This window comes from Neomonachus schauinslandi, chromosome 13 (assembly GCF_002201575.2).
Source record: "Neomonachus schauinslandi chromosome 13, ASM220157v2, whole genome shotgun sequence".
Taxonomy (NCBI): domain Eukaryota; kingdom Metazoa; phylum Chordata; class Mammalia; order Carnivora; family Phocidae; genus Neomonachus; species Neomonachus schauinslandi.
This window is the reverse complement of record NC_058415.1, coordinates 76,302,327-76,328,862: the sequence shown is the minus strand read 5'-3', so window position 1 is coordinate 76,328,862 and position 26,536 is coordinate 76,302,327. Positions and strand designations below refer to the sequence as shown.

The window sequence follows — 26,536 nt, the reverse complement described above, 5'->3', positions numbered from 1 at the left end:
ATCGGTGCAAGTTTCATTCTCCTACATCAGCCCCCGAGTCATGGATCAGGGGAGACAGGCATACCTGCTCCCTTTCCACCTTTTGAACCATGATATTTCCAATATATTTCTAACACTTTAACAGAATCATTAGATTTGTTAAACAAGCTCCAGACCCTTGGACCTGAGAGTTTTTATTCTTAAGTTTAAATATGAAATGTCATTTCACAAAAACACATTGTCTTATTCATGTGATTGCTCATAAATTACTCATGAAACGTAATTTGTCATAGTGTGAAGTTGTTTTAACGTTTATCTCTAAACATTTGTGGTCACTCAGAAGTAGTGGGATGGACTCCAGCCTGGTATGTGGTTCAGAGGATGGAACACACCCAGATATAAAAGGATGTAACACTCACATAATGAAGCTTTCTGCTCCCAAGCAGGTCCCAAGTGGCTTGAGAAAACAAGGAGAGGAGACTGGCTTGGCTTGTATATAATGCGTAGGGGTGTGGAGTAGGGTTGAGGTGGGTTGCCATGGTCTGAACTTCCCTCTGGCACTAAAACGTGGCACCTAGGTTTGCCAATGAGGGGTTGATGGGAAAGTGGGGCGGGGGGGCGGGGAGTAGTGGGGCTTGAATGCTGTCAGAATTCAAGCATCAAGCATGGAAGTCAGAATCTTTATTACAGTTTGCCCTGGATATTTGACTACTGAAATGCGCCATGTTTCATTTAACTGAACTTCAACTTGTGTAAGCAAGCCAATATGGCACTCTATGAAGGCGGTAAGGGAAATGAAAATTCTAAGTGCCTTGTATTAAGAGCCCAACATTGTATATTTTGAGAAGTGAAATGAGTGCTTTGGTCACTATCAATAATGTCTGCAACTCTGAAGACAATAAGGAGTGTCTTAGTGAGGTCTTTTATTATGGATTTAGTATGTGTAAAGACATGTGTAATCTTGATATATGTTTTGGGTTATCTGTGACACAAGAAATTCCCAGATATCTTTACCCTAAAGAGGCAACCTTGGATAGGGAATTGTTGCTGCCATTGGCTGGACCAGATGAGCACATCATTGGCAATGGCCCAAGAGTCTATAGAGATGTGGAGATGGGGCTGACTGTTGGCCAGGGCACCCAGTGCAAAGAAGACTGCATGAAGTTTGGCCACTTGTGCTGACCCTTGGGTTCTGTTCCATTATCAGGAACATCCCAGTTAAGGGCTGAAAAGTAGCAGCTTTCCAGCAAACTCCATCACATACAATGATGGTAATACTACCTATGAAGTATACAAACTGTTTGCTACTCACTTGGTTGATCCCAGGGAACTCCTCAGATAAGCCGAGGGGTGTGGGAAAGGAGGCGTCCTTTTCCAGCACCATGGCATCTGGCAAAGGACTGAGGATGGAGGGGGCACCCTATCCTACACATGAGGTATGCTGAGGGCCTAGGTTTGGCTCTATGGCTGTGCTGAACTTTCAGGGTGCTGCTTCCACCACCCGAGGCATAATGGGGCAGCTAGGGATGGAGGGCCACAGGCTCAGTGTCTGTGACAACCAACCTTTGTTTCTAGGAGAGCCCAGTATGCAGCCAGCAATTGTACTCTTAATACCTTATGTTAATTTTTGTAATTATTTGAGTTAATGAATATTGACCTGTAGGAAAAATCCTTTTATGCCAGCCATCTATAGGAATAGCTAAACATGCATATTTCTGTTTTAAAATAAATACACATACATATGTATATAAATATACATGTATATAACTTTATATAAATATATATATTTATATATATATAAAATCTTGACTCCATTTAACCTCTCAAAAAGTGTCAAGATGACATCCTGACTACTTTAATCAAATAACAAGGCTTTAGGCTTTTTGTGCAGCTTTCCTTCTGGGATACAATACTCTTGAATTTTGCCTCTGCCCCTCCAGCAGCCCCACTGTTACCACCAACACAGGTCTGAAATCCACCCGCATTAACGTGAAAATTTTACATCGGTGCACCATGAGGGTAAGTCTTTGCCTCCTAAAACGGAAGTCACGTTTTCTGAGCCCCTCACATTTTCTGAATTCGGTACTTTTACATACGCTATCCCGTTTACAGTTTTTAATTCTCACAACAGCACTTTAAAACATAAACTGTCCTTGCCTTCTACCAGATGAGGAAACTGTAGTTCAACAGAGTGACAACAGCTAGTAAGTGGCCCGTGGTTACAATAACTGGGGTATAGTAAGCAACTGGACCGAAGTGGGGCTGATTATTACAAAGTGCAGATTCTTTCTACCACTCTAATTTAAACACGATACAATTTTAGCAAGAATTATGCAAAAACACTAAGGCAAAACTCAACAATTCTAATGGATTAAAAATTAATATCATAGAGCTAAAAGGGATTTTACTGATGATCTAGTCTAACCTCTGAGAAACTGAGGCAGAGATATGTTGATTACCTGAGGCCATATAGGTAGGTCAGAGGCAGAGCTGTGATTCTGACCTAGACCAAATCCAGTGACTTTCCCACTAGAATACATTGCCAGTCCCAGAGCTTCCTCACTAACTTCAGATTTAGCCAGGGTAGCATGAATATTAATGATATTGACAAGATACAGCCATAGGTCTGGAGTGTAAGTGTGTATTTTACTAAACAGCTTTCTACTTCACCACTGCCCTGCTTGTAAAATTCATCCAGGCAGCTGCTGTAATTTGTTTTGCGATCCCTTGAGGGGTTGTATGTCCTAAGTACCAATCAACAGCCTAGTCAGGTGCAAGATAGAGCCCCGAGTTTCCTACTAGGCTCTGCCTTCCACTTCCCTCCTACAGAGCTGGGTAACACTTCACTTTTAAGAGGCCATTAATTAGTACTAGATTAAAAGTACAGCTACTTAAGCATTACTTACCTCACCCACAGGAACACTGTAGGACTCCAGCCAAGTTTATCCTACTGACTGGAATAATGGAGTATCCCTCTGTGGACTACCTCAGGCTGGGATTGACCCTTAAATCATTCAGGTAGTGCCTATCCCTGGCCTTTGAGGAAGTCGGAAAAACAGAAATAATTTCTGAAAAAGGAGGCACATTAACATCATTTATCATTACTCTTTTCTTTTCTGGACACTTGGCATAGTGCCTGGACCACAGTAGGTACTCAGCAAGTATTGAATGACTCATTTCTCTAAAACCATAAATTCTGTGTAATTACTCAAAATGATAAAGGGAAGCCGGACTTAACCAACCTGTAAGTCATTTGTTTGCCTTCAGTTTCTCATATACCTTATTAAAGGGCTTACCTAAGAATACTTTTTTATCCAGTGTAAGGGGGCTGTGCTAAGAAAACTAAGGTTGCTGGAGGCCTATGATCATTAGCAAGTAAAGTAAATAACAGCCAGTTAAATACCCGAGGATATATATATTCTATGTTAGGCACCACGCGAAGTGCTCACAGCAATTTATACAATAGAAATGTGAAATAGGGAGAGTGGTAATAAAAAGGAACAGGTGGCCTAGCGGGAGGAAATCCTGGAGCAAAGTTCTGGTTGGCAAACAGGAACCTATAAAATAGGAAAGGGAACATATCATTTGGAGGGCCTGGATAACCTCACACTACTCGTTTGAACAACTCAAGGAAAGAAGATAGTACTAGCTTATCACCTACTGAGTATGCCGAGTACTTTCACATCTCCTATCTCACATCTTACACCCTTCCTTCAGAAGGGGAAAGGTGAAATGCCTGGCCCAGGGCCTCGCGGAAGACAAGCGATGCTATAGTTTAATGGTTTTTGGAAAGCGTTCTATAGATTCACAGGAGTTTTGCAAGAGTGCGCGGGGTAGGTGAGGGGATAAAGGGATAAATAAGGCCCGTTCTGCAGGCCCACAAACCTGCTTCAACCAGAGCAGCTGCTCTTTGATCTACTTTACATAACAGACTTGCACTTAAGACTTTATTCGAATCAGGGCACCGCTGCTTAAAAATAAAAAACAAACAACAAACAAAAATGGCTATAATTGAGGAAACTAGTTTGCTGGGGCTGTACTACGTATGTAATGTAGTCAACATGGTGGATAATTGAAAACTGCACTAATAAGCACACCCTAAAATATTCACACCGAAGAAACAAAAACATTCAGACTACACTCACGTCCCTTTTGGGCCAGCAGATGGCTGCTATACTTTAGGACCAAGGCATGAGTGTGGCTCAACACTGGGTAGCCCTAAATGCTGAACACCAGTAATGATCGAACACAGGGCCTTCCAAAAGCATCAGCAGCTAGAGGGCTTCTGGCCCCTTTACGTCAAGCCAGCCCACGATACACGTTTCTGTGCTACAAACTCTGTGCCAAAAGCCTCGACCAATGTTCTTACCTTAGCAAGCTCCCCGCTGACAGCAAAGACAGATCCCCGAACGCCAGGTGCTATCACAGATAAAGTGGCTCTAATAACTAGTGGGGTTATCTGTGATGCACTTTTAATTGGATCAATTTCCTCTCAATTATACAATCTTTCAAAATCGGATGCAATTTCATAATCAGAACATGGGGCTCTCTCCAGGTGAAAAGCGCAAGACAAACTAGTTTGACATCACACCAATGATTTCCTTTCCTGTTCTTTGGCAGCTATTACAACAGAAGCCAAAAAAACAATGCCATCACCAAGAAACAAAACAACTTTGAGTAGCCCAGCTTAACAAATTTTGTTTCTTTAAAATGCAAGGTGATAGCTCTTTGGCTTGCCATCAGCCCTGCACCTAAAGTGCGAACTATGCTGCTTAGTAAAAATAAAGCCTGAGGATCCTTGTCACAAATTCCCTCACCCACTTCTGGTCTTTTTAAAAAGACAAGACTTCTTCCTTTTTTGAACTCTAATTACAAGGATGAAGCAAATGGCAGAGGCTCAATTCCTAACAGAGCGTTGGTGATTCTGTAGACCTCGGGGGCTGAGTCTGTACACGCATGTGGGAGTAAGATTTGGATTTCTTTACATAATGGTGCCTTAGGCTGAGTTTTGACTGGGGTAAATCCTTAATGCTCTCAAAGAATACAGTGTCAGATATGGAAGCAAAACAGCATGGTACAACTTATCCCTCTCATTTCCCAAATCCCATATTTAATTAAAAGACATGAACACCAGCGATGAAGAAACAGTTATCAATTATTTAATTCTTGATAGAGGAATGGAAATAAATCTCAAAACCAAATACTGTGCAGTCACTTGAGGAAAATACAGAATAAAGACCCAACAGTTTTGTCTAACGAAAATGAGATGTGTCCACCCCCCCACTTTGTTGACCCTGGCCTGTGTTGTACAATTCTGCAGTCAAATCTTAGCACAGGTCCGTGGAGAGAGGTAATATGAAAAATGATGAGCTCTAGAAACTATTCAGGAGTGTTTACTGACTGTATTAGCATTTGTGTTTGTTTATTCCCATCTTTCTGTGCTTTGAAATAAGTCCAATCTATACGCTCCTGTAAAAGGCAAGCAATTTCCAGGCTAAAGTCTTCAACACCAACCAGCTAGGGGTCGATCTATTCTCTGTCACATCTGCAATTAGAGACCAATCCAAGATGGCACAAAACCCCCAGAACCAAGAGGTACTGCTTCCCAAAAGGACTGTATATCTCCCTTGGTGGCACTAAATGAGTGAACTTTCACTCTGATAAAGGTGAAGAGACCTGAGACATCATGCCACGGGGATATGATGTCTGAAATGAAAGGTGGAACAGATCCCACTGGAGCATGCACACTAAATGCAGCAAAATTGAAGAGAAAGTGTCACATATGAAGTACATTATATTAAGAGGAAAATACGGGACCAGGGTTATCAAAGCCAAAAGAGGGAAATCAACAAGGGTTCAGTACAAGGGCAAATTTCAAATACAGGGGGCAAAAGGCTCTCTACTGAAGCCTCAAAGTGCCTAAGTTCTAATCAAACTTCAGCTAACCCCGTATCAGATGTCCTATTTGGGGCAATGCCAACTGTTAAAGCTCTAAATTTATAAGGGAAATAATGAAAAAGAACAAAACAAAACAAAACCCTACTAAAAGACAGCTTCTAAAATTCTAGGACTAGCCAGCTGGCATAAAGACACAGGCCAAGTGCACTCTACAATATCACCAGTAACCAAGGAATAAGGAAGGAAGATGGCTGGAAGCAGAAGAAATGGCTATTTCTTACCCCCTAAGGGGTAGAGTATCTTCTCAGATGGTAGCTGTAAATCTTGATGCAGTGATCCCAACAGTCCAAGACCAATAGCTGCCCTTTAGGAGTGAGGGCGATGCCCACTGGACACGTGAGCCCCTCTCGAATAAGGACACTATAGCCCCCACCCTTAGGAAAGTGGAGAATTTCCTTTCGACTACTATCAGCCACAATGAGATCACCACGAGCATCCACACACATGCCAGCAATGCAGCGGAAATCCTCATTCTCTGAGAAAAAGTGGCTAATCTGGCGACCCAGCTGCCCATCGGGGCCCACAGAGCCAATGGAGAAGCCACCCTCCAGGTGGTGCTCATTCTGCCGATTCTCCAGATTGAGGCCCAAGCCCTGGGTGAAGTAGACGGTGCCCTCAGCATCGCAGGTGACAAACTTGGGCCGCACGGCACTACAGAGGCAGCTGTATTTGACCACCCCTGCTCCTCGGTCAACAGTGAAGCACCAGAGCTTTCCACCTTCCACGTCAGTTACCACAAACTGGCCGGACGGAAGGGCTGTGATGCCCCAGGGTTTGCTCAACTGGCTCCTGTGACAGGCCACGCAGTGACCATCCAAGGTGTATACCTTGAGGGAGTTGTCGTAGCTGTCAGTCACACCAATGAGCCCATGGCAGTTCATGGCCACTGAGAGAGGAGTGAGATTGGGCAGATCAGCCCCAAGGAAGCTCAGCACAAAGCTATCAATGCCACTGGGGCTGCGGCGGATCTCCTTCAAAAAGCCCTTCCGAGTGAAGACTTGTATACGGTAGTTGCCTCGGTCAGCAACCAGCACCTCGCCTTGACTGGTCACATAGAGACTGACGGGAAGGTTGAACATGCCTGGAGTGCTGCCTTTGGCCCCCATCTTCTTGAGAAAGAGGCACTGCTGGATACTGGCGGCGGTCTCGGAACCCCGCTGCTTAGCAGGTGAGGCCCGAGGGCTGGCGACCACTTCCTCGGGGCTCATGTCCATCTCTCTGAATGTAACGGAGGTGGAGGTGGCGGAGGCTGCAGCCTCCATGGCCCAGGAATCTTCCATGTTGACTGTCCGGGGCTTTTTAACAGCCTGCCCGATCTGGAGGGGGCCGACATGGCCAACCTTGAGAAGCTCCACATCCTGTAGGGTTAGCTCCCGGGGCAGGCTGGCCGTGAGCTCGGGCTCCTCCTCGTCAGCTGTCTCCTCCAGTAGCGCCACATCTGCCTGCTTGATCTTGGCCAGGAAGTAGTCACAGCGAGACACAGCCTGCACCTCTGCAATGTTAAGCAGGTAACTCTGCTCCTCTACCACCTGACTGTTGGACTTCTCCACCTCAGCCAAAGAGCCCGTGAAGAACTTGCGAGAGCGAGCCAGCTCTTCCTGGACCCTGCGTTCCTCGTGCCCGTACTCCTGGAGAACCGCTTTATACCGTGCTTGAAGGTCCTTGGAGACCCCTTCCAGGGCCACCTTCCGGCGCTGCAGCTCCCCCATAAGCTCCCGCAGACGGGCCAACTTCTCTCCAAAGTCCTGCCGCCGCTCCTCAGCTGCCTCTTTGACAGGAAGTGTACAGTGGCTGGGGGGCTGGTGGTCCGCCTCCCGGCACGGCTCGCAGAGCACCACACCGCAGCTCCGGCAGAACTGCCTGGGCAGCCGCCGCCCACACGACCGGCACATGAGCAGCCCCACAGCCTCACTGAGCCCGGCTGTGTCAATGATCTTCAGCACCGTCAGATTGTCCGTGAGCTGGGTGAGGCTGGTTATGCGGGTAATCTTGCTGCAAAAGGGACAGCGGACCCCATTGATGCTACTGGCCAGGAGCTTCTCCAGGCACTGGCGGCAGATGGTATGGCCGCAGTGCAGGAGCTTGGGCCGCAGCTGCTCCTCTGTGAAGGACTCCATGCAGATGGGGCATTCCAGCACTTCCCGGAGGGCGTCCAGGTTCAGGTGAGAAGCCGCGGCTGCTGCAGTAGCCATTGTGCTTCCCTTGAGGGGCCTGCTAACACAGCCCAGAACCGAACAGCTTGGTATTCATGCTCCAGAGGGTCAAGTCCTGCTAACGAGAGTAAGAAGCCATTATTCCACCGCCTGTACGAGCTAATTCACTCAAGAAACATGTAGATAATAGCTACCATCATTCATTCAGCTGCTAACTTATTTAGCAAATATTTATTGAAGTCTACTCTGTTAGGTGATGGTGATACACAAGGAAGTAAAGCAGACAAAGCATTGCACAGTGGGTAAGATATCAGGGTCTGGAGTCTCTGATACTTAGTTGTGTGACCTTAAGGAAGCAACCTAAACTTTCCAAAGCTCAGTTTCCCATCGCCCATCTATAAAACGGAAGTAATAATGGTATCTACTTCATCTAGTTTTGGAAGGGTTCAACAGCATGATGAATATGATGCACCTCGTACAGCCCACGGCAAACAGTATGCTTGATAAATGTTAGTGATTAGTGACGTCTACGACTCAATTTATATTAGGAGAAAAGCATAAGAAAATTACATATAGGAAAGGATTACCCACAAAGTGCTGCGGGGGCACAGTGGCTAGAGTAACAGTTCCTACAGGCACTGGGGAGGGCTCCCCAGAAGCAGTGACACTTCTGAGATATGTCTGGAAAGAAACATGGCCTTGAGGGATAAAGGCATTTTAAACAAAGGAAACTATGTGACCAAAAGCATCCAACTAAGACTAGGTACCATGTACTTTACTAAGTTACCAGGACACAAATCCTGCCCTTGAGATCTCAAACTTTAGTAAAGGAGACAAGACATGGTAAATAATAGCCAAGGCAGAAAACAGTATCATAAATAAGATACAAACTCAGTATGATGGAGGCTAAAAGGCATTCACTCTAATTCCACAGGAAACAGAATGGCACTGGATAGGGTCCTGGCTATGTGGAGATGAGGGAAAGGGAGTACCAGACAAGGACAGTCTTAACAAAGGTTAGAAAGCAAGGGAAAGAGCAAGAGCTTCAGGGTATTAGAAAGAGACAGAGAACATGTAGCTTCTATAGGTTTGTTTCCATCTGTAAAATGAAATAATACTGCCTTCACAAGGTTAATGCAAGGATGAAATGAGAGAGTATAGGTAGTGTATAAACTTCTAAGTTTTGGCTTAGCACCAAAAAAGTCTTAGATAAATTTTAGTTCTCTTTTCTCTCATTCTTAGGTTAAAATTGTGGGAGAACATAGGGAGATCAGAGTAACTGGTTTGATTATGAGAATGATTATAATTAAATCTTCAGAGCCAAAATGAGACCTTCAGATTTCATTTTGATGGGCACAGTGAAACAACGCATATTTTGAAGCATGGAAGTGATATGATCAAAGCTTGAATGGAGTAGGTGAAAAGGCTGAGAAACTAGTTTGGAAAACTGCTGCAAAATTGCCTGGGGGAGGTAATGGGGAGCTGAACTAGGGAGCAGGTGGTGGAAATGGAAAGATGCATTTGAGCAATATTAGAAGAAGTACAATCACCAAGATGAGTAGATTCAAGTGGGGGAAGTGGTAGAGCTAGGAAAGCCAGAGACTCAAGCCCAGTGATTTAAAAAACAGTACTGCCTTATCAAGTCAGTTTATTTTTGGCCTGGAACACCCCCTACTTCACGAAGTACAAGCCATAAATACTCCCACCCACCTTGATCCACATATGCTCACGAAATAGAACAGCGATCTCAGTGCTCTGCAGACTTATGTCATTGTCAATTTATACCCCAAATTAGAATGAATAGATCTAGCAAGGTGAGTCACAGGGATAAACTGTAGCCCTTCTTAAATGCAAATTCTACAGCTGTATCCTTGCTGTATCAGTCTCCTGATAATGCAGATGGTCAGCCATCAAGGAGAAGAGGAGGGCAAGTTAGCCTGGTTTAAGGATAATGCAGCAAGGTGAGAAAAGCTTTGTAAATGTTATGAACTCTTTCTCCATGCATACAGAGGGGGAGTCTATGCAGAGATTCATATTCCGGAATTTCCCCATATTTAGCTTTGCATGGTGACCTGACAAATATTCAATAACAGACACACATAATTTATCCAAAGTCAACCCCACCTCTCTGAAATCTCACTTCTCTTCTACCAGAAGGGAAACAGTATCCATGGTACCTAGTCTTAGTTGGATGCTTCTGGTATGCTTTTGGTATCTTCCATGTGCTAGATAGCACACTAGATGCTTCATATACTTAATCTCATTTAATCCTCATAATGACCCTATAAAGTAGGTACTATTTTTATTATTTTATAATGAGGAAACTAAGGCTCAGAAAAGCTGGCTCAAGGTCACAAAAAGCTCAAACATGCTGAAACCCTGCAGTACAGATACCTTTAACTTTGTTTAACCCATTATTAATAACTTCAAGTTTCAGGGTTTTTCCCCACTGTCATGTAACACTTGTTCACAAGTGTTCTCTAGACCATACTTTGGGAGATGTTGCCTTGTAGAATATAATTTTCTCCACAAATAAGAACAATACTATTGTTACGAGATTTAGCTCCAGTGGAGTCCGTTGGCTACACTGATTTATTTTTTTTTTTTATTTTTTATTTTTTTAAAGATTTTATTTATTTATTTGAGACAGAGAGAATCAGAGACAGAGAGCATGAGAGGGAGGAGGGTCAGAGGGAGAAGCAGGCTCCCCGCCGAGCAGGGAGCCCGATGTGGGACTCGATCCCGGGACTCCAGGATCATGACCTGAGCCGAAGGCAGTCGCTTAACCAACTGAGCCACCCAGGCGCCCCTACACTGATTTATTAGCTGGGTGACCCACTCTCACACACCAGCCTTGCAACCCATTAGGACTCAAATCCATGTCTCAACAAAATAACACACTATCACATATCATGAACCTCTAAGGTCTCATGTGAATATGTGAAACTTACTACTGAATTCTTAAATGCCATAGGTCTGGACACAGTAGTATGAAAATACTGATAGAAACCTCAACTCAGAATCCATGCAAACTTTAGCTCTAAACCAATAGCTTCAGCTCCTCCTTCCATCATCTGGCACAACATACTGAGGGCAACATTTGGTGTTTAGATCCAGAGCGTGCTACCTTACAATGCAAGGGACATCTGTTCTTCCCAAAGCTGGCACTGCAGATCAGCTAATTAAACAAGTCTGCCAACTTGTAAAAATACTAGCAAATTCTTTCCCCAGCTTTCTGGAATATCACACCACCTCCTTCAATTAAAAAGCTTCTTGCCTCCTTGTCTAAGCTATTCACTTTAAAAAATGAATTTACTATGCCCACATCCATATTCCAAATTATCTCAGCTATCTGCAGCTTCACTAGGCTCCCTAAGACAGAAGAGAATGTCAAGGATTCCTACTCTAAAGCTGGCATGCTCTGCCAGGAAAATGTGAGTTCTCATCATTAAAGCGTCAGGTATATAGCCTCAGACTTGGAAAAAGCCTGAACTATGTCTCCCATGTCTACGACCTGCAAACACTGCCTTCAGCAGGATCCTAGCCTGATACAGAGCCATGTGACAGGCAGATACATTCCCTCTCCTCAAGAAACATACATCTAGCCATTACTGTTAATACTGACAATGATGATTCAGATGGAAAGTCAATCTGAACTCAGTTTCCCTGAAAGGACTAAGAGGGGTGACAGGAATTGTCTTACCATCACAAGTCTCTATGTTAGCGGCCCATTTTCTGTCAGCTATAAAATCTAAAACCAATCAGAATGACTCCCCAACATGTTATAATAATCTTGTCTGACTTCATGATACCTTAAACATGTTTCCTGTTGCACACTTTGTACTTTCAGTTCTTGACCCCTCACCTCATTACTCTGATCTCATGATTAATACCGCACATCGCCTACTAATACTGGCCCAGCTCTTCAGCTCCAGATAAGAATCTACCCCTTAAGCTGTGTTTGCTTCCACTGCCCTAAAACTCAGGAAAATTCTATAGTCATACCCTAACCTGATCTAGCCGCTTCTGGCACCACCATGCTTTCCCCAGTCCACAATTTAAATAACCAGGATAGCAGGAAAAAAACAAAAAACAAAAACACACGAACCCTGAAATCAGGCAGAACTGGGATTAAATCAGCACTGCTGTTTACAAGTTGTGGGACAGTAGGCAAGTTATTTAACCTCACTAAACCTGTCTTCTTACTTTATAAAAAGTAAAAAAACTAGGGATAATGCTTATCAATGCCTAGTCTGGAAAATGGCAGGTGTGAAATGAAAAACTTATTTATCATAATTTTAGTAACAATCAGCAACAGTATTAACAATAACAACCAGTACTAGTTTACAAACTACATTTTCAAAGGGATGAAGAATCTTTCTTGTTATGGCAGATAAAAGCACATAAAGATTAATAAAAGGACTGGCCGGCTTTGAAAGAATTTGATTGAGGACACTAGGTATCTATGCTAGAAACTGACGGGCAAATGAATTCACAACTTCTTTTGCCCAGAAAATAAGCTCCTTTTAGCAGGGACTAAATATGGAATGCTAGAATTAGTAGTGGTATCAAAAAGTAAAATAGACGAGTAAATGGAGATCTGGAGAGAGAGATCAAGAACTCATTAATCATATGGCAGAATTAGGACTAAAAGACAGGTCACTGGGGGTGACCAGTATTATATAGATTAAGAAAGTGGGTTCAGGAATCAGGCTTTCTGGATTTCAATCCTGGCTCTACTGCTAACTGTGGAGACTCGGACAAGTTAACTAACCTCTCTAGTTCTCAGTTTATCTAAAAGAAGGGCTTTAAAATAGTATCTTCCTCACAAGGTTACTATAAAGATTATGGGATTATGTGTCTAACACACTTAGTATAGCACCAAGAGAGGCATACAATTAACTGTGCAGTATATTAACAGTCTAGCGGCAGCCGTTACCCAGCCAATGAGAAGAAACAGGCACTTTTCAACAGGCATACTGTACCCAAGATATGAGATATGTAAGTTTCAAAAATAAAAATTCTGAGCCTTCACGAGAGAGTTTTACCTGATCTCAGAATCTAAAGATTAGAGATGACCAAAGGTCATACCTTTGTCAGCCTCTTGAGGGCTTAGGCCATCAGCAGAACTAAAGAACTTTAAGCAATTAGTTAAACAAATCTTTACTGACCACATAAAAACACCAGGGATATAATTTTGAACAAAACCAAACATGAATGGAGCTCTTTACTTAAAAACCAGGAAAACATGTAAAAGAGTACTACATTTTCTTTCATAAGACATGAAGGTCCATCCTGCCACTGTCCCACTCCTCTGGTTTGACTGAGGTTTTGCAAGGCTTATCACATTCCCTTTCTAAACTGTATTTATTCCTCTTGCATTTGAATGGAATGCTAATCAAGTGCATAACCATCTCCAGGCTCCCAGTGGTCACTCTCTGGGAGTGGCTAGCAGGAGTGATTTTAACAAAGTCTGAGAGGCCCCCACTTGACACTCACCTAGTCCTGTGTGCAGAAGAGGTTTTGGAGTTTAATTTTACTCAGGGCATTTAAGGTTACCTGCAAACAGCTAAGAAAAACTCAACAAGTAGGAGCTTGTAGGGAAACACAGGCATAACCTACAGAGCTGTACCGGGTCTGAGACGAACAAAACAATCCAGAAGGAACTGTTTGTGGAAAAGGAAACCTGAGCTACAGTATGTCACGGACAGGTTAAATCAGTAATAGAGTTTGCTGGAAAGACACTTGTAGGTTCTGCTTCTAAAACTGCAGGAGCTGGAAAGGCTCCCTTGCATCTTCCACAAACATTTGGGTAATATCAGTGCTGCCAGTGTGACTCAAAGAATCTAGGATAAGGGAAAGACCAACAGTCCTTTCTCAGAGGACCTCCAACTCATCTCCACCCACCCACCTCTCTTCCAGTTCTTTTATCTACATACAACACATGTTCACTTAATCATGAGCTTTTGATGAAAGGATCAGGAAGCAGATCCTGGGAAAGGTACAAGAGGGAATGGGAATTTGGGAGAGACTGGTGGGGGCTGCTTAGGGTCACTGAAATTTGGCAAAGCAACGCTCAGTTCCCTCCTAGCAATGCCTTCCTCTTATAATTGCTACCACCTCTCATAAAACTACCATTTATTGAATGTCAGGCACCTTTTATTACATTATCTCCTACTGTCACAATAACTATGTGAAATATGTGTTATTACTCTTTATAAATAAGGAAACCAAGGTCCAGAGAAAAGCAACCTAAGGTCTCAGAGCTGGTAGGTAGTAGAAGTGAGGTTCAAATCCAGGTGTCAAATCCCAGCCATAAAACCACACTGACTCAAAAAATTTGTTACCATTCCATAGCTGATAAGGCTACTATTAGCTCTAGGCCGTTTGGCCGAGAGGTCGGTAAAGGAATTGTTTGTTATACCAAAAGGAAAAAAAATGGGAGTGTCACAGAGGTAGCAGCACATCATTGTGCAGGGACAGTAATCTACTTGAAGTGCTTTGCAAACCTGACTACCAAACTCTGCAGACATAGGTGTATGGGCTTTAGTGTTGGAAAAGCCTTTCTAATAAAACTAGTATAATATTACCTAGGAGTCAGACATAAGGGCTCACATCCCCACTTTGCCCCTTGCTGTGTAGCCTTGAGTAAAGCATTTAACCTATTTTCTCATCTGTAAGATATGGACGGAATAACATCTACATTGTTGGCAGGATCAACAGAGTTAATGTGCATAATAATAAATGGCTGTTATTCTTTTCAATAGATTCTTAATTTCAATAGACTGAGGCTGATAAGAAGTGCCTGTCCAAGGTCACCTAGTAAATTAGCAGCAGAGGAGGAATTCTGGACTTCAAGCCTCTGATGCCCAGGGTGATTCAATTGCCATTACATATTTTCCATAGTGGTTTGTATGGCTATCCCAGCTAAATCTCCTGCCTTCTGATGCAGTCCTACTATGTTTCTCAACTTCAGCAATGCTATAGCTAGTCCTGGAGCGGACAGAGCAAATCCTGTCCTATCCCAGGGGAAAGAAGCCCAAGAGATCATTTAGAAGCAGGAGTTATCTTCCAGAGTATGGCCTCTACACCTACCCTTTAGTCTCTTGCACCTCATCCTGTCTAACCTCAAGCTCCTCCCCTTATCTACCCACTGGTCCAGGTCTAAGAGCAAATCAAGAACCAAGTCCAGGGCTACTCCCTACCTAATGAGATAGTTTTGTCCCCTTCAGAGCTCAATTTGATATTCAGCGATACTCACTGGGCAATCATTTCATTACAGGGGAATGGGCTGAGATAGTAAGACTAAGCAGACCCCAGCAAGGAAAAAGCAAAGAAAGAGGGAGGGAATATACAGGGCTGGGTTACAGAGATCTGAATATGAGCCTAGCTCTGCCATTCTAGCTATGGAACCCTAAACAAGTCACTTCCTAAGACTTAGTTTCCTTATGTGTAAACCTGGATAGAGTAGAGCCTGCTTAGTAGTGCTGTGATGAAAACTGAGTAAGAAAGTAGATATAAAAATTAAAATTACTAAAATGTGAGTGCTAACTGTGCACCAGACACTAAGCACTCTGATTTACTTCACTGAATCTTCACAATAATCTATGATGTAGTCCTGTTATTAATTCCATTTTATAGAAGAAGAGCCAAGAACAGGGACGTTAAGTTATTCATTTAAGATCACAAAGCCAAGAAGAGACAGAGGCAGGATTTGAATCCAGGATATCCGACCCCTGAGTAGAGTACCTCAGCTTTGGCACTACTGACAGTTTGGGCCAGATAATTCTTTGTTGTGGGGGGGCTGTCCAGTGCACTGTACAATGTTTAACAGTATCTTTGGTGTCCACCTACTAGAGGCCAGTAGTCTCTGATACTCCAACTGTGACAGCCGAAAATGTCTCCCGACATTGCCAAATGTCCCCTGGGGGACAACACCTCCCTGGTTAGGAATCATGTCTTTAGAACTTGGCAACGGACTACATACTCAATGTTCCCCTTTTTTTGTCTCTCTCCCAGCCCAAACTCACAGAGCCACTGCCTCTTGAGTGGCCAGGCCGTAATGGACCTTATATAGGATTAATTCAATCTACTTATATAACTGATAAAGAAGAGAAGGCCTGAGATCTTGTTCTACTCCTCCTCTGAAGGTCTCACATATTATCTGCTATCCCAGCTTACAGGGACAGACAAAAGGATACTTAGGCAGATGACCTTGAATAGTTTCCTGCTTTATGCCTCTTTTAACCACTCTCTTCTCCCAAGCCTACAACTTTCAGCAGGGGGAGGGGGTGGAGGGGGGGCCACTCAGAGTTAGTGGCAGTTCCACGGCTGCCTTGTGATAAGTGATCTTTGGTTAGTGAGCGGGGGAGATTCTGCCCCTCACAGGGAAAGTAAGGCTCCTTCAGGAGTCCTGGTCTCTGAAGACTTGTTGTTGCTGAACCCCTGAACTCTGCTAAACTTCATACACTCAAATCCAGTCCATACATTATCTCTAGGTCTTTAGGACTCTAGTACTTCCTTTTCTTCCCATGCAGACTTCAGGAGAATTCCTTTAGCAGCCCAAGACACCAATCCACAAATCTATTCAGAGTCCTCTTATTCTATACCCCAGTTAGTACATCTCCATCCTACCCTTTAACCCTCCCTAAATTGTGTTCCCAACCGTTTTTACAATAGAGAATTCAGCCTTTCAGGCTCTACGTTGCAGCTCTCACCAGTTCTTCACTCATGTGCCCCAAATCCCTTTTATAAAAGGCATAGCACCTTTTATCTCTGTTTCCAAATCTCTGCAGCCTTCACCACTGCATCCCAGCATAACACCCCAATGACACACACCAGACTTCTGCCCTCCTTCAATCTGAGCCCCCAACTCCTGCATTCCATCAGACACAGTGCCATCCTCAAACCTGGGTCCTTTCCCTTTTATCCACCCCATGTCATGGGTTGCCTTCAAACCAGAGCCAGGTCCTTTCTTGCTAACAAGACACCGCCTCCCACTGACTCCCCCAAGAACTCACCCCCTCAATTTTCCCCAGACACCATCTGGAAGATGCTTCCTCCTTAGCAATTAGAATATCCCCAGGCCCTGCTCTCTCATCTCGGGTTTTGCCTCCTCAAACGCCTAGTGGCCACAGATTCCCTCAAGCCTCCTGAAATGCGGCACCCCAAGTCTCATCAGGGCCCCTCAATTCCTTCCTTTTTCCGAAATTCTGCACCCCCAGATGCCTCCAGGGCCTTCGGACGCCCTCCCACCGCCCAGATGCTGCACCCCACTCTCCTCAGGGCCCCCACATTACCTCAGGCCTCCCGAGATGCTGCACCGCAGATTTTGTGGGAGCCCTTCTCTCCCCTCCCGGCGGAGCTGCATCTCCTCTGAGCTCCTCTGCCCCATCGAATCCCTCCCGAGCCTGCCCCTCGCAGCCCCACCCCCACCCCGGTCCTACCCCTTAGATCCGGTCCCCAGACCCTGCCAGTCGGGCGTGGGCCGACCGCTGCACGCCAGCGCAGCCCCCCGCCCCGCCACTCAGTCACGGCCCGAGACTCCGGCCGCAGTCCCTCGTCCCGGGCCCTCCTTCCCGCCCCTTACCTGACCGCCCGCGGCTCCGACGCGTCCACCGCCGCCAGCCCACCCGCCCGCCGCCCTCTGCGCACGCGCCGCCGTGCGCCCCTTGGCGGGCGCTAATTCGCAGAGCCGTCTGTCCGTCACTGCGCCCCGCCCCCGAGGCATGTTGGGGCTTGTAGTCGCGCGGGCCGGAGCGTTCGCGGCCCAGCGGCCGAGTAGGGGCAGGCTCCCCGCTGGGAGCCTAGGACCTTAGGAACCCGGCCGTCAGCTTGTGTTCCCACTGTGCAGACTGGGAAACTGAGGCAAAAGCAGCCTGCCCAAGTTCCCTCAGCGAGTCAGGGGTCAAATCAGAACTGGCGTGTCTGACTGCAGATAACCGCTTCGCTGACCCTTCACGTCCAGGAGCGGGCCCCAGCGGAGTCTCGGCTCCTGGCAGAAGGGTCTCCCGGAAGCGCAGCTTGCCCCTGTGAGGAGTGGCCAGGGAAAGAACAAAGCTCCTCCGGGGGCGGGCGCAGAGCCTGGACGCGCCTAGAAAGGCAGTGCCTCGGGCTCCAAGTTGCTCCCTGGGACGCACCTCTGCCTAGATGCGTGTTCATGCGATGGACCCAGCCCCCCAGCGAGGAGTCTTTTCCCTTCTCCGCTGGGAGGCCGCATTAGAGGTAAATAGGGGAACGCGCTCTGCACCTGCTGCGCCTGCAGAGGGAAGCTCCCCGGGAACCCAAACCCAGGGCAGCCCTCGGGGGCGCCCACAGTGCTACCAGGTGGTAGGCGGTCAGGGCTGTGGCTGCTGAGCGCCTGTGGCCCCTTACGTAGTTCCAGGCCAGGCCAAGTACCCGCCCCTTCAGGTGACCACGTGGTGGAGCGTAGGAGCAGGGCGGGGGTGAGGTCGCATGGGCCTGAACGGGAAATCCCACTTAGGTTTGTGGCCCTGCACGATGAGAACACAACAAACAGAAACAAGAACAAAACTACCCTCTGTGATCACTTAGTGTCCGGCTGGGGCTAAGCACCTCCCATGCATTACCGCTTAATTCTCATAACCACCCTATTTAGATAAGCAACTGACACTCAGGGGGCTTCAACAGCAAGGCCACGTGTTCCAGGGCATAAAGCCCAGCCTGGGACACAAGACTAGATGAGAATCCACCCTGATTATCTTGTGTAACCTCTCGGCGGCCCATTTCTTCATTTCTAAACAGAGATAAGGTTTGCTATGATGATTAAGATTATGAGTACATAGTGGTTTGCACTTAATTAACGGTAATTTAAAAAAAAAAATTGTAATTAGCTCTTAACACTCTTTAGATTGTAGATTCCGGAAGCCCCAGCGCCCAGCATTTCAGATATTGAGGTCAATGGGAGGTTGGGTCGGTATACTTATGGCATACTTTGAACAGGCCTGGGGGCTCTGGATGCCTGATAGAGGTCTGGGGCTATTTAGACCTCAAGGGTACATTTGCAGCCCATGGCCAGCCAGGGTTTGACTAGTTTGACCAGGAATAAGTGGAGTCAGGAGTGGGCTGAAGAGGGAGCCCAGCTGAGGACTGAAGGGCCCTGGGGCAGATTTTGCTCAAAACTGGCAGCCAGCCAGTGGGTGTAAACAGAACCCTTTAGGGCCAAGGAAGGAGGAATGCTTGCATCTGTTAGCACAGTGCCCAGCACAGAAGAGTTGCTGAGTAAGTGAGTCAGACTCAGAAATGTGACTTTAAGCAGATTGCATTTCCTGTCTGACTTAGGCTTATTCTAGCTGCAAGATGACTCAGAGAGGTCAGTTGGGTAAGAGGGCACCTTTTTTTAAACACCAGCGATATACCGGGCACTTCATAGATAGTGTCACATATCACAGTTCCCTCAGCAATGATTCAAGTAGATATCAGTAGCATCCCCTTACAAAGAGGCATCTGAGACTCAGCAAGATTAAATAGCTTGCCTACCTTAGTTAGCCTCCTAGGAAGTGGTAGAGCTGAGGTACCTAGGCCAGTTAGACCCCTGGACATGCTCTGAACCACCATCCAAAGACTACTCACTTTTATGACAACAGCTATCTTTCTATTTTATTGAGTAAGGTTTGTTTATAAGGATAAAAAGAGAAGGGGAGATGACAATGCTTAGGAAGTCAAGGAATATGGAGCAAATCCTGGCTGTCATTATGACCACAGAGTGTGATCCTGTCAAGGCAAAGACACTCAAAAGAGCTCTTCTGAGCAGCCTTGCCAGGGAACAGCAGGAACTGCCTTTTGCCCTGAGTTTCTGCCATGTTGGCGAGTCAGAGTGGCCTGTTTCACCGGAATGGCAAGAAACCTTTCTGGAAAGGGCCTTGGGGTACTTCTATCAGTGCCTGTGTTGCAGCCTGGGGATAAGGGAGAGTTGCTGTCAAGTAGTTTCTTCCCACACTTAAGACCTTACCTCTAACCTCTTCTCAGACCAGATGGGGAGTTACCACTCTGTTTGCTGAAAATCACAGATCCTGGCCCCCAAAGTCTCAATTCAGGACTCATCATATTTTTATACCCCTGTTTTCCCGCTCAGAGAGCATCCTAGTGGTACTTCTCTGACAGTCTGGGAATATCGAACAAGCATGCCTTTAAAGAACAATAATGACGGGGCGCCTGGGTGGCTCAGTCGTTGGGTGTCTGCCTTCGGCTCGGGTTGTGATCCCGGGGTCCTGGGATTGAGCCCCGCATCGGGCTCCCTGCTCGGCGGGGAGCCTGCTTCTCCCTCTCCCACTCCCCCTGCTTGTGTTCCTGCTCTCGCTATCTTTCTCTCTGTCAAATAAATAAATTAAAAAAAAATCTAAAAAAAAAAGATTTAAAGAACAATAATGACGATGAAAAACCCTTTTTCTCTTCTTAAAAAAAATCTGTTTGTTTGACTGTCCTTTTTTTTTTTTAACGTTTAAATTACTTACCAGTTAAATTAATTACCACACTTCCCACAAAAATCTCGGAGTAAAATAAATACCCTGGGAAAAGGCACTCATTTTAATTCTGTGGCTTTGCATACTCTGGCACAATATTAGCATTCCTCATACACAGGGACTTTTTAAAAATACTTTTTGTATGGGGCGCCTGGGTGGCTCAGTTGGTTAAGCGACTGCCTTCGGCTCAGGTCATGGTCCTGGAGTCCCTGGATCGAGTCCCGCATCGGGCTCCCTGCTCGGCAGGGAGTCTGCTTCTCCCTCTGACCCTCCCCCCTCTCATGTGCTCTCTCTCATTCTCTCTCTCAAATAAATAAAGAAAATCTTTAAAAATAAATAAAAATAAAAATACTTTTTGTGGAGTACTTTAAATACTCTTTATTCAGCATTTTAACATAACCTTTTTTTTTCATTTAACTTTCAAACTACCTGTATCAGTTTCCTAGGGCTGTCATAACAAAGTATCAGAAACTGGGTGGCTTAAAACAGGAGAAATTTATTCTTTCACATTCTGGAGGCTAGAAATCTGAGGTCCAGATGTCAGTGGGACCAGGCTTTCTCTGAAGTCTCTAAAGGAGGATCCTTCCTTTTCTCTTCCAGCTTCTGGTGACCACAGGCATCCCTTGGCTTGTGGTAGCATAACTCCAGTATCTCTGCCTCCATCTTCTTGTGGTCAGTTTCCCTCTTTGTGTCTTCATCATCACATGCCATTCTCCTCAATGAATGTGTCTGTGTCTTCTTGTAAGGGCAACAGTTATATTACATTAAGTGTGACCACCATCTTAGCTAATTAAAACTTCAGTGTGACCTCATCTTAACTAACTACATCTACAATGACCCTATTTCCAAATAAAGTCACATTCTGATGTATGGGATGTCAGCCTATCTCTTTGGGGGACACAGTTCAACCGATAGCATCACCCTATGAGATAAGCACTACTTTCTCCATTTGCTAAAATTTCTAGTTTAACCTCTCTTTTATTTTTTTAAGATGAATAACAATAACTAACTCAAGGGATTTCAGGGGGGAGGTGTGGCAAAATGAGAGATATTGGATGTTAAGCATTTACATTTTAGGATGTTGCCTGACGTGTTGTAATGTTCATTTTAGTGCACTTACAATAATAATAATTATATAATAATAATTATTCCCAACCCCAACCCCCCTTACCTGGACAGTTATTTTGAGGAAAAGATAAAAAAGATGATTTGAAGTAAAGTGTGGTAACTTGTTGCAACTGACAAGCTGTAGAACCTTGCAGAATTTACTTAGCCTTTCTGTACTTTACTTTCTGTTACTCTGCAAAATAGGAGTAACAGGAATGTTGGGAATGTTGGATGACTTGATAGAGCTCAAGTTTTTAGAGCACTGCCTGAGGTAGAGAGTGAACGTTCTAGGAATGGTAGCTATTGTTGTCATTATTATCATTACTGTGATTTGTACGATTCTTTTTTTTTTTAATTTTATTTTATTATGTTATGTTAGTCACCATACGATACATCATTAGTTTTTGATGTGGTGATCCACGATTCATTTTTTTCGTATAACACCCAGTGCTCTATGCTGTACGTGCCCTCCTTAATACTCATCACCAGGCTAACCCATCCCCCCACCCCCCTCCCCTCTAGAACCCTCAGTTTGTTTCTCAGAGTCCATAGTCTCTCATGTTTCATCTCCCCCTCCGATTCCCCCCCCTTCATTTTTCCCTTCCTTCTCCTAATGTCCTCCATGCTATTCCTTACGTTCCACAAATAAGTGAAACCATATGATAATGGACTTTCTCTGTTTGACTTATTTCACTTAGCATAATCTCCTCCAGTCCCATCCATGTTGATGTAAAAGTTGGGTATTCACCCTTTCTGATGGCTGAGTAATATTCCATTGTATATATGGACCACATCTTCTTTATCCATTTGTCTGTTGAAGGGTATCTTGGCTCTTTCCACAGTTTGGCTATTGCGGGCATTGCTGCTATGAACATTGGGGTGCATATGGCCCTTCTTTTCACTATATCTGTGTCTTTGGGGTAAATACCCAGGAGTGCAATTGCTGAGTCATAGGGTAGCTCTATTTTTAATTTTTTGAGGCACCTCCACACTGTTTTCCAAAGTGGCTGTACCAACTTGCATTCCCACCAACAGTGTAAGAGGGTTCCCCTTTCTGCACAACCTCTCCAGCATTTGTTGTTTCTTGCCCTGTCAATTTTTGCCATTCTAACTGGCTTAAGGTGGTATCTCAATGTGGTTTTAATTTGAATTTCCCTGATGGCTCATGATGATGAACATTTTTTCATGTGTCTGTTAGCCGTTTGTATGTCTTCTTCAGAGAAGTGTCTGTTCATGTCTTTTGCCCATTTTTTGACTTGATTATTTGTTTTTTGGGTGTTGAGTTTGAGAAGTTCTTTATAGATCTTGGATACCCGCCCTTTATCTGTAGTGTCATTTGCAAATATCTTCTCCCATTCTGTGGGTTGCCTCCTTGTTTTGTTGATTGTTGTGATTTGTACGATTCTTGAAAAAATATTTTCCCCCTCTTCTCTTATTAGCAAACAATTCTGAGGAGGAAGAGGAATTTGTGCTTATAGAGTCTAAGGGAAAAAATGGAAGGAATTAAAACTAATACTTCCTAACCAAGTTTGTTTGAGTCTAGAGGTTTAAAATTGTTAAAATTTCCATGAAACAATATAATAAAATTGTTTCTATCGCTATTACTTATGTCTAAACTGAGTAATAAATTATCCCAAAGTGTTGTGGTTTAAAACAACACACATTTCTTTTTATTTTTTTAATTTAAACTCAATTTAGTTAACATATACTGTATTATTAGTTTCAGGGGTAGAATTTAGTGATTCATCAGTTGCATATAACACCCAGTGCTCATTACTTCAGTTGCCCTCCTTAATGTCCATCACCCAATTATACCATCTTCCCAACCCACCTCCCCTCCAGCAACGCTCAGTTTGTTTCCTGTAGTTAAGAATCTCTTATGGTTTGCCTGACTCTCTGTTTTCATCTTATTTTATTCTTCTTTCCCTTCCTCTATGTTCATGAAACAAAACAACACACATTTCTTATTTCACAGCCTATGTGAGTCAGGAATCTGACACAGCTTAGCTAGATCCTCTACTTCAGGGTCTCTCATAAGACTACAGTCAGGTTATCAGCCAGGGCTGGGGTCCCATCTGAAGGTTTGATGGGGAAAGGATCCATTTCCAAGATCATTTATGTAGTTGATGGCAGGATTCAGTTCTTCAAGGGTGGTTGGACTGACAGCCTCACTTTCTTGCTTCCTTTTGGCTGGAGAACTTTCAGTAGTTCCTTGACACATGAACCACTCCATGAGAGCCTGTTTCATCAAAGCAAGAAAGAGTCTGAGGAAAACAGAAGTCAGTCTTTTGAAACCTAATCACAGAAGTGACATCCCTTATTGCCATATTCTGTTGGTTAAAAGCAAGTTACTCAAGTGGAAGAGATTATAATAGGCCATGCATATCAGGAGATGAAATCACTCCAGGCCATTTTAGAAGCTCCATCCCTCTTACCTGCCTTCCATCTTCCACCCTTCCCTTTCCTCCCTCCTTCAATCTCTTATTTATGTATCTATCTACCATCTGTCTGTCTGTCTGTCTGTCAGTCATTAGTCTACTTTCTGCTGAAACTCTGATTCTGATCTACATATGCCATACTCAATACCTGTGCATTTCTCAATCTGGCTTTCACCCCAGTACATGGTAAGTGTTCAATAGATGTTTGAATTCAGTTTAAATTTACATCATAAAAGAGCATATAGAAAGAGTCAACTTGATCCATCACCTTAATATAACCATTATATTGGTTATATTCATATAAATATAAACATTTCCATGGTTCTCCTTTAATCTGTTCATGCACTTACAAACATGAGTTGGATATCCAAAAAATGTTTTTTTTTTCTGTAAGATTTTATTTACTTATTTGACACAGAGAGAGAGAGCACAAGCAGGGGGAGTGGCAGGCAGAGGGAGAGAGAGAAGCAGGCCCCCCACTGAGTAGGGAGCAGGACTCGGCTTTATTCCAGGACGCTGGGATCATGACCTGAGCTGAAGGCAGATGCTTAACCAACTGAGCCACCCAGGTGCCCCCAAATGTTTTTCTAATAAATATCAGTTTTTGTATTTACTTAATATAAGAAAATGTTTGAAATCACTTTTTTTCTGGTCTTCATAGTTGTCAAACTGGCTACATAAGACTTTGTCAAGTTGACAAGCCATTATTGAACATTTAACCATCACAAATAAGGCTGCATAAAGTTCTTGTGCAGGGAGGATTTTTTTTTTTTTTTAATTTCCTTGAACTGATATGGAAACAGTTCAGAATTTTGAAACTTTATTTTAATATCATACACATTTCTGTGTATTGGCCAGACCCACTTTCTAATAGTTTGAACTAGTGCATAAAGTCAAAGGTCGGCAGTAATCAAACAGTGACTGAGTAGGTGCTTGATAAATGTTAGTAGCATTTGAAGAACATTCCCGTGTAGTGTCATCAACCTCAACTCAACACAATGCTAAGTGAGGGTTGCTGGAAAATCTCCCATGGGCCTTATTTCTGCTAAGTCCCACATCTCAACCCCATTCCAGATTTCCTGTATCTCAGCTCAAGGATTTCATTCACCTTTCTCTTTACGGTGGGTACCATTGCCCACTTCATCAATCGGTATCTGTAAGAGTGGGTGGTAGTACACAAAGAGACGGTCTCCTTTCCCCAAACCCTTCCCCCGTCTCTACCTTACGTAGTCTTCTCATGTCACTGCTAACCATCATTCTAATTTATTTTAACAAAAGTAGGAACATTTGATTGTTATTTAAAAAGATTTAAACATAATACAAGTGAAAATGCATTTAGAAGAAAGCATCAAAGCAGTCCATACTGTAGATGTGAATGAAAAATTCCTTCTCATTCTACTCCCCAGCAATAATCGTCTTTACTGATTTTGTGTAATCCCCTGGCAGCCCTCTCTTCTCTGTGTTTTATTGAGAAAAGTACACAATCAAGGAGAGAAAATGCTATAGTGGTTCCCTGTGTGCCCATCACCCTGCAATAACTGTTGTCAATAGTTTGCTGATTTTGCTTCAGCTATCCCTCTCTCCCAGTTTGTTTTTTTGTTGCTGAAGTCTTTTAAAATAAATCCCAGATACCCTATCATTCCTCCTTTAAATACCTCAGTATGTCTCTCTAACAGACACTTATTTTTTAACATAATCTCTCAGCTTCATTATCACATCTAGCAATTCATACTCAAATGTCCTTAATTGCTTCTCTCTCTCTCTCTATAGAGAGAGAGAGATATAAATAAATATATATATATTTAGTAGGTGTCTTTAAATAAGGATCAAAATGTCTACATGTTGTACTAGGTCTCCTTTAGTCTGTAATAGTCACACCTAAAATTTTGCCCATGCCATTATTTGTTGAAGACATTGACTCATTTATTCTTTACAATTGTCTACCTTTGCAGATTTAGCTAATGGCTCCCTCTTTGTGTTAATTTATTCTTTTCTCCTAGGGATTAATCACTTTTTTTTTTGTCCCATGGACCTGTTTTGTAGAATGATGACGATTATAGACCCACTCATATCAGAGTAATGTTTTTAAATTCATAAAACTAAATTCATGGAGACTACAGAAGAAAGAAAGTATATCAAGATACAGTTATCAAGGGCGCCTGGGTGGCTCAGTTGGTTAAGCGACTGCCTTCGGCTCAGGTCATGATCCCAGAATCCTGGGATCGAGTCCTGCCATCGGGCTCCCTGCTCAGCGGGGAGTCTGCTTCTCCCTCTGACCCTCCCCCCTCTCATGCTCTCTCTATCTCATTCTCTCTCTCAAATAAATAAATAAAATCTTAAAAAAAAAGATATAGTTATCAAAATATTTAAAAAAATATCTGTAGTGTAATATGTGTGGTTCTTTATTAATGACAAGATC

The 26,536-nt window shown here is 43.9% G+C and overlaps 2 protein-coding genes across 4 annotated transcripts in view; one reads left to right on the top strand and one right to left on the bottom strand.

The window, feature by feature from the left end:
- Nucleotides 1-26,536, top strand: part of ASTN2 (astrotactin 2) — an 865,697-nt gene that overhangs the window by 644,747 nt on the left and 194,414 nt on the right. The gene's annotated exons all lie outside the window — the stretch shown is intronic.
- On the bottom strand, nucleotides 5,123-17,468 carry TRIM32 (tripartite motif containing 32). Its single transcript, XM_021691762.1, has 2 exons — nucleotides 17,390-17,468; nucleotides 5,123-8,205 (listed from the first exon to the last, which is right to left on the bottom strand). The coding sequence occupies exon 2, from the start codon at nucleotides 8,127-8,129 to the stop codon at nucleotides 6,162-6,164; it is 1,968 nt and encodes a 655-aa protein (XP_021547437.1). The 5' UTR covers nucleotides 8,130-8,205; nucleotides 17,390-17,468; the 3' UTR covers nucleotides 5,123-6,161.

Excerpts from the sequence above, each read along its gene's own strand:
- TRIM32 (XM_021691762.1), bottom strand. The coding sequence starts at position 8,129 with ATGGCTACTGCAGCAGCCGCGGCTTCTCACCTGAACCTGGACGCCCTC.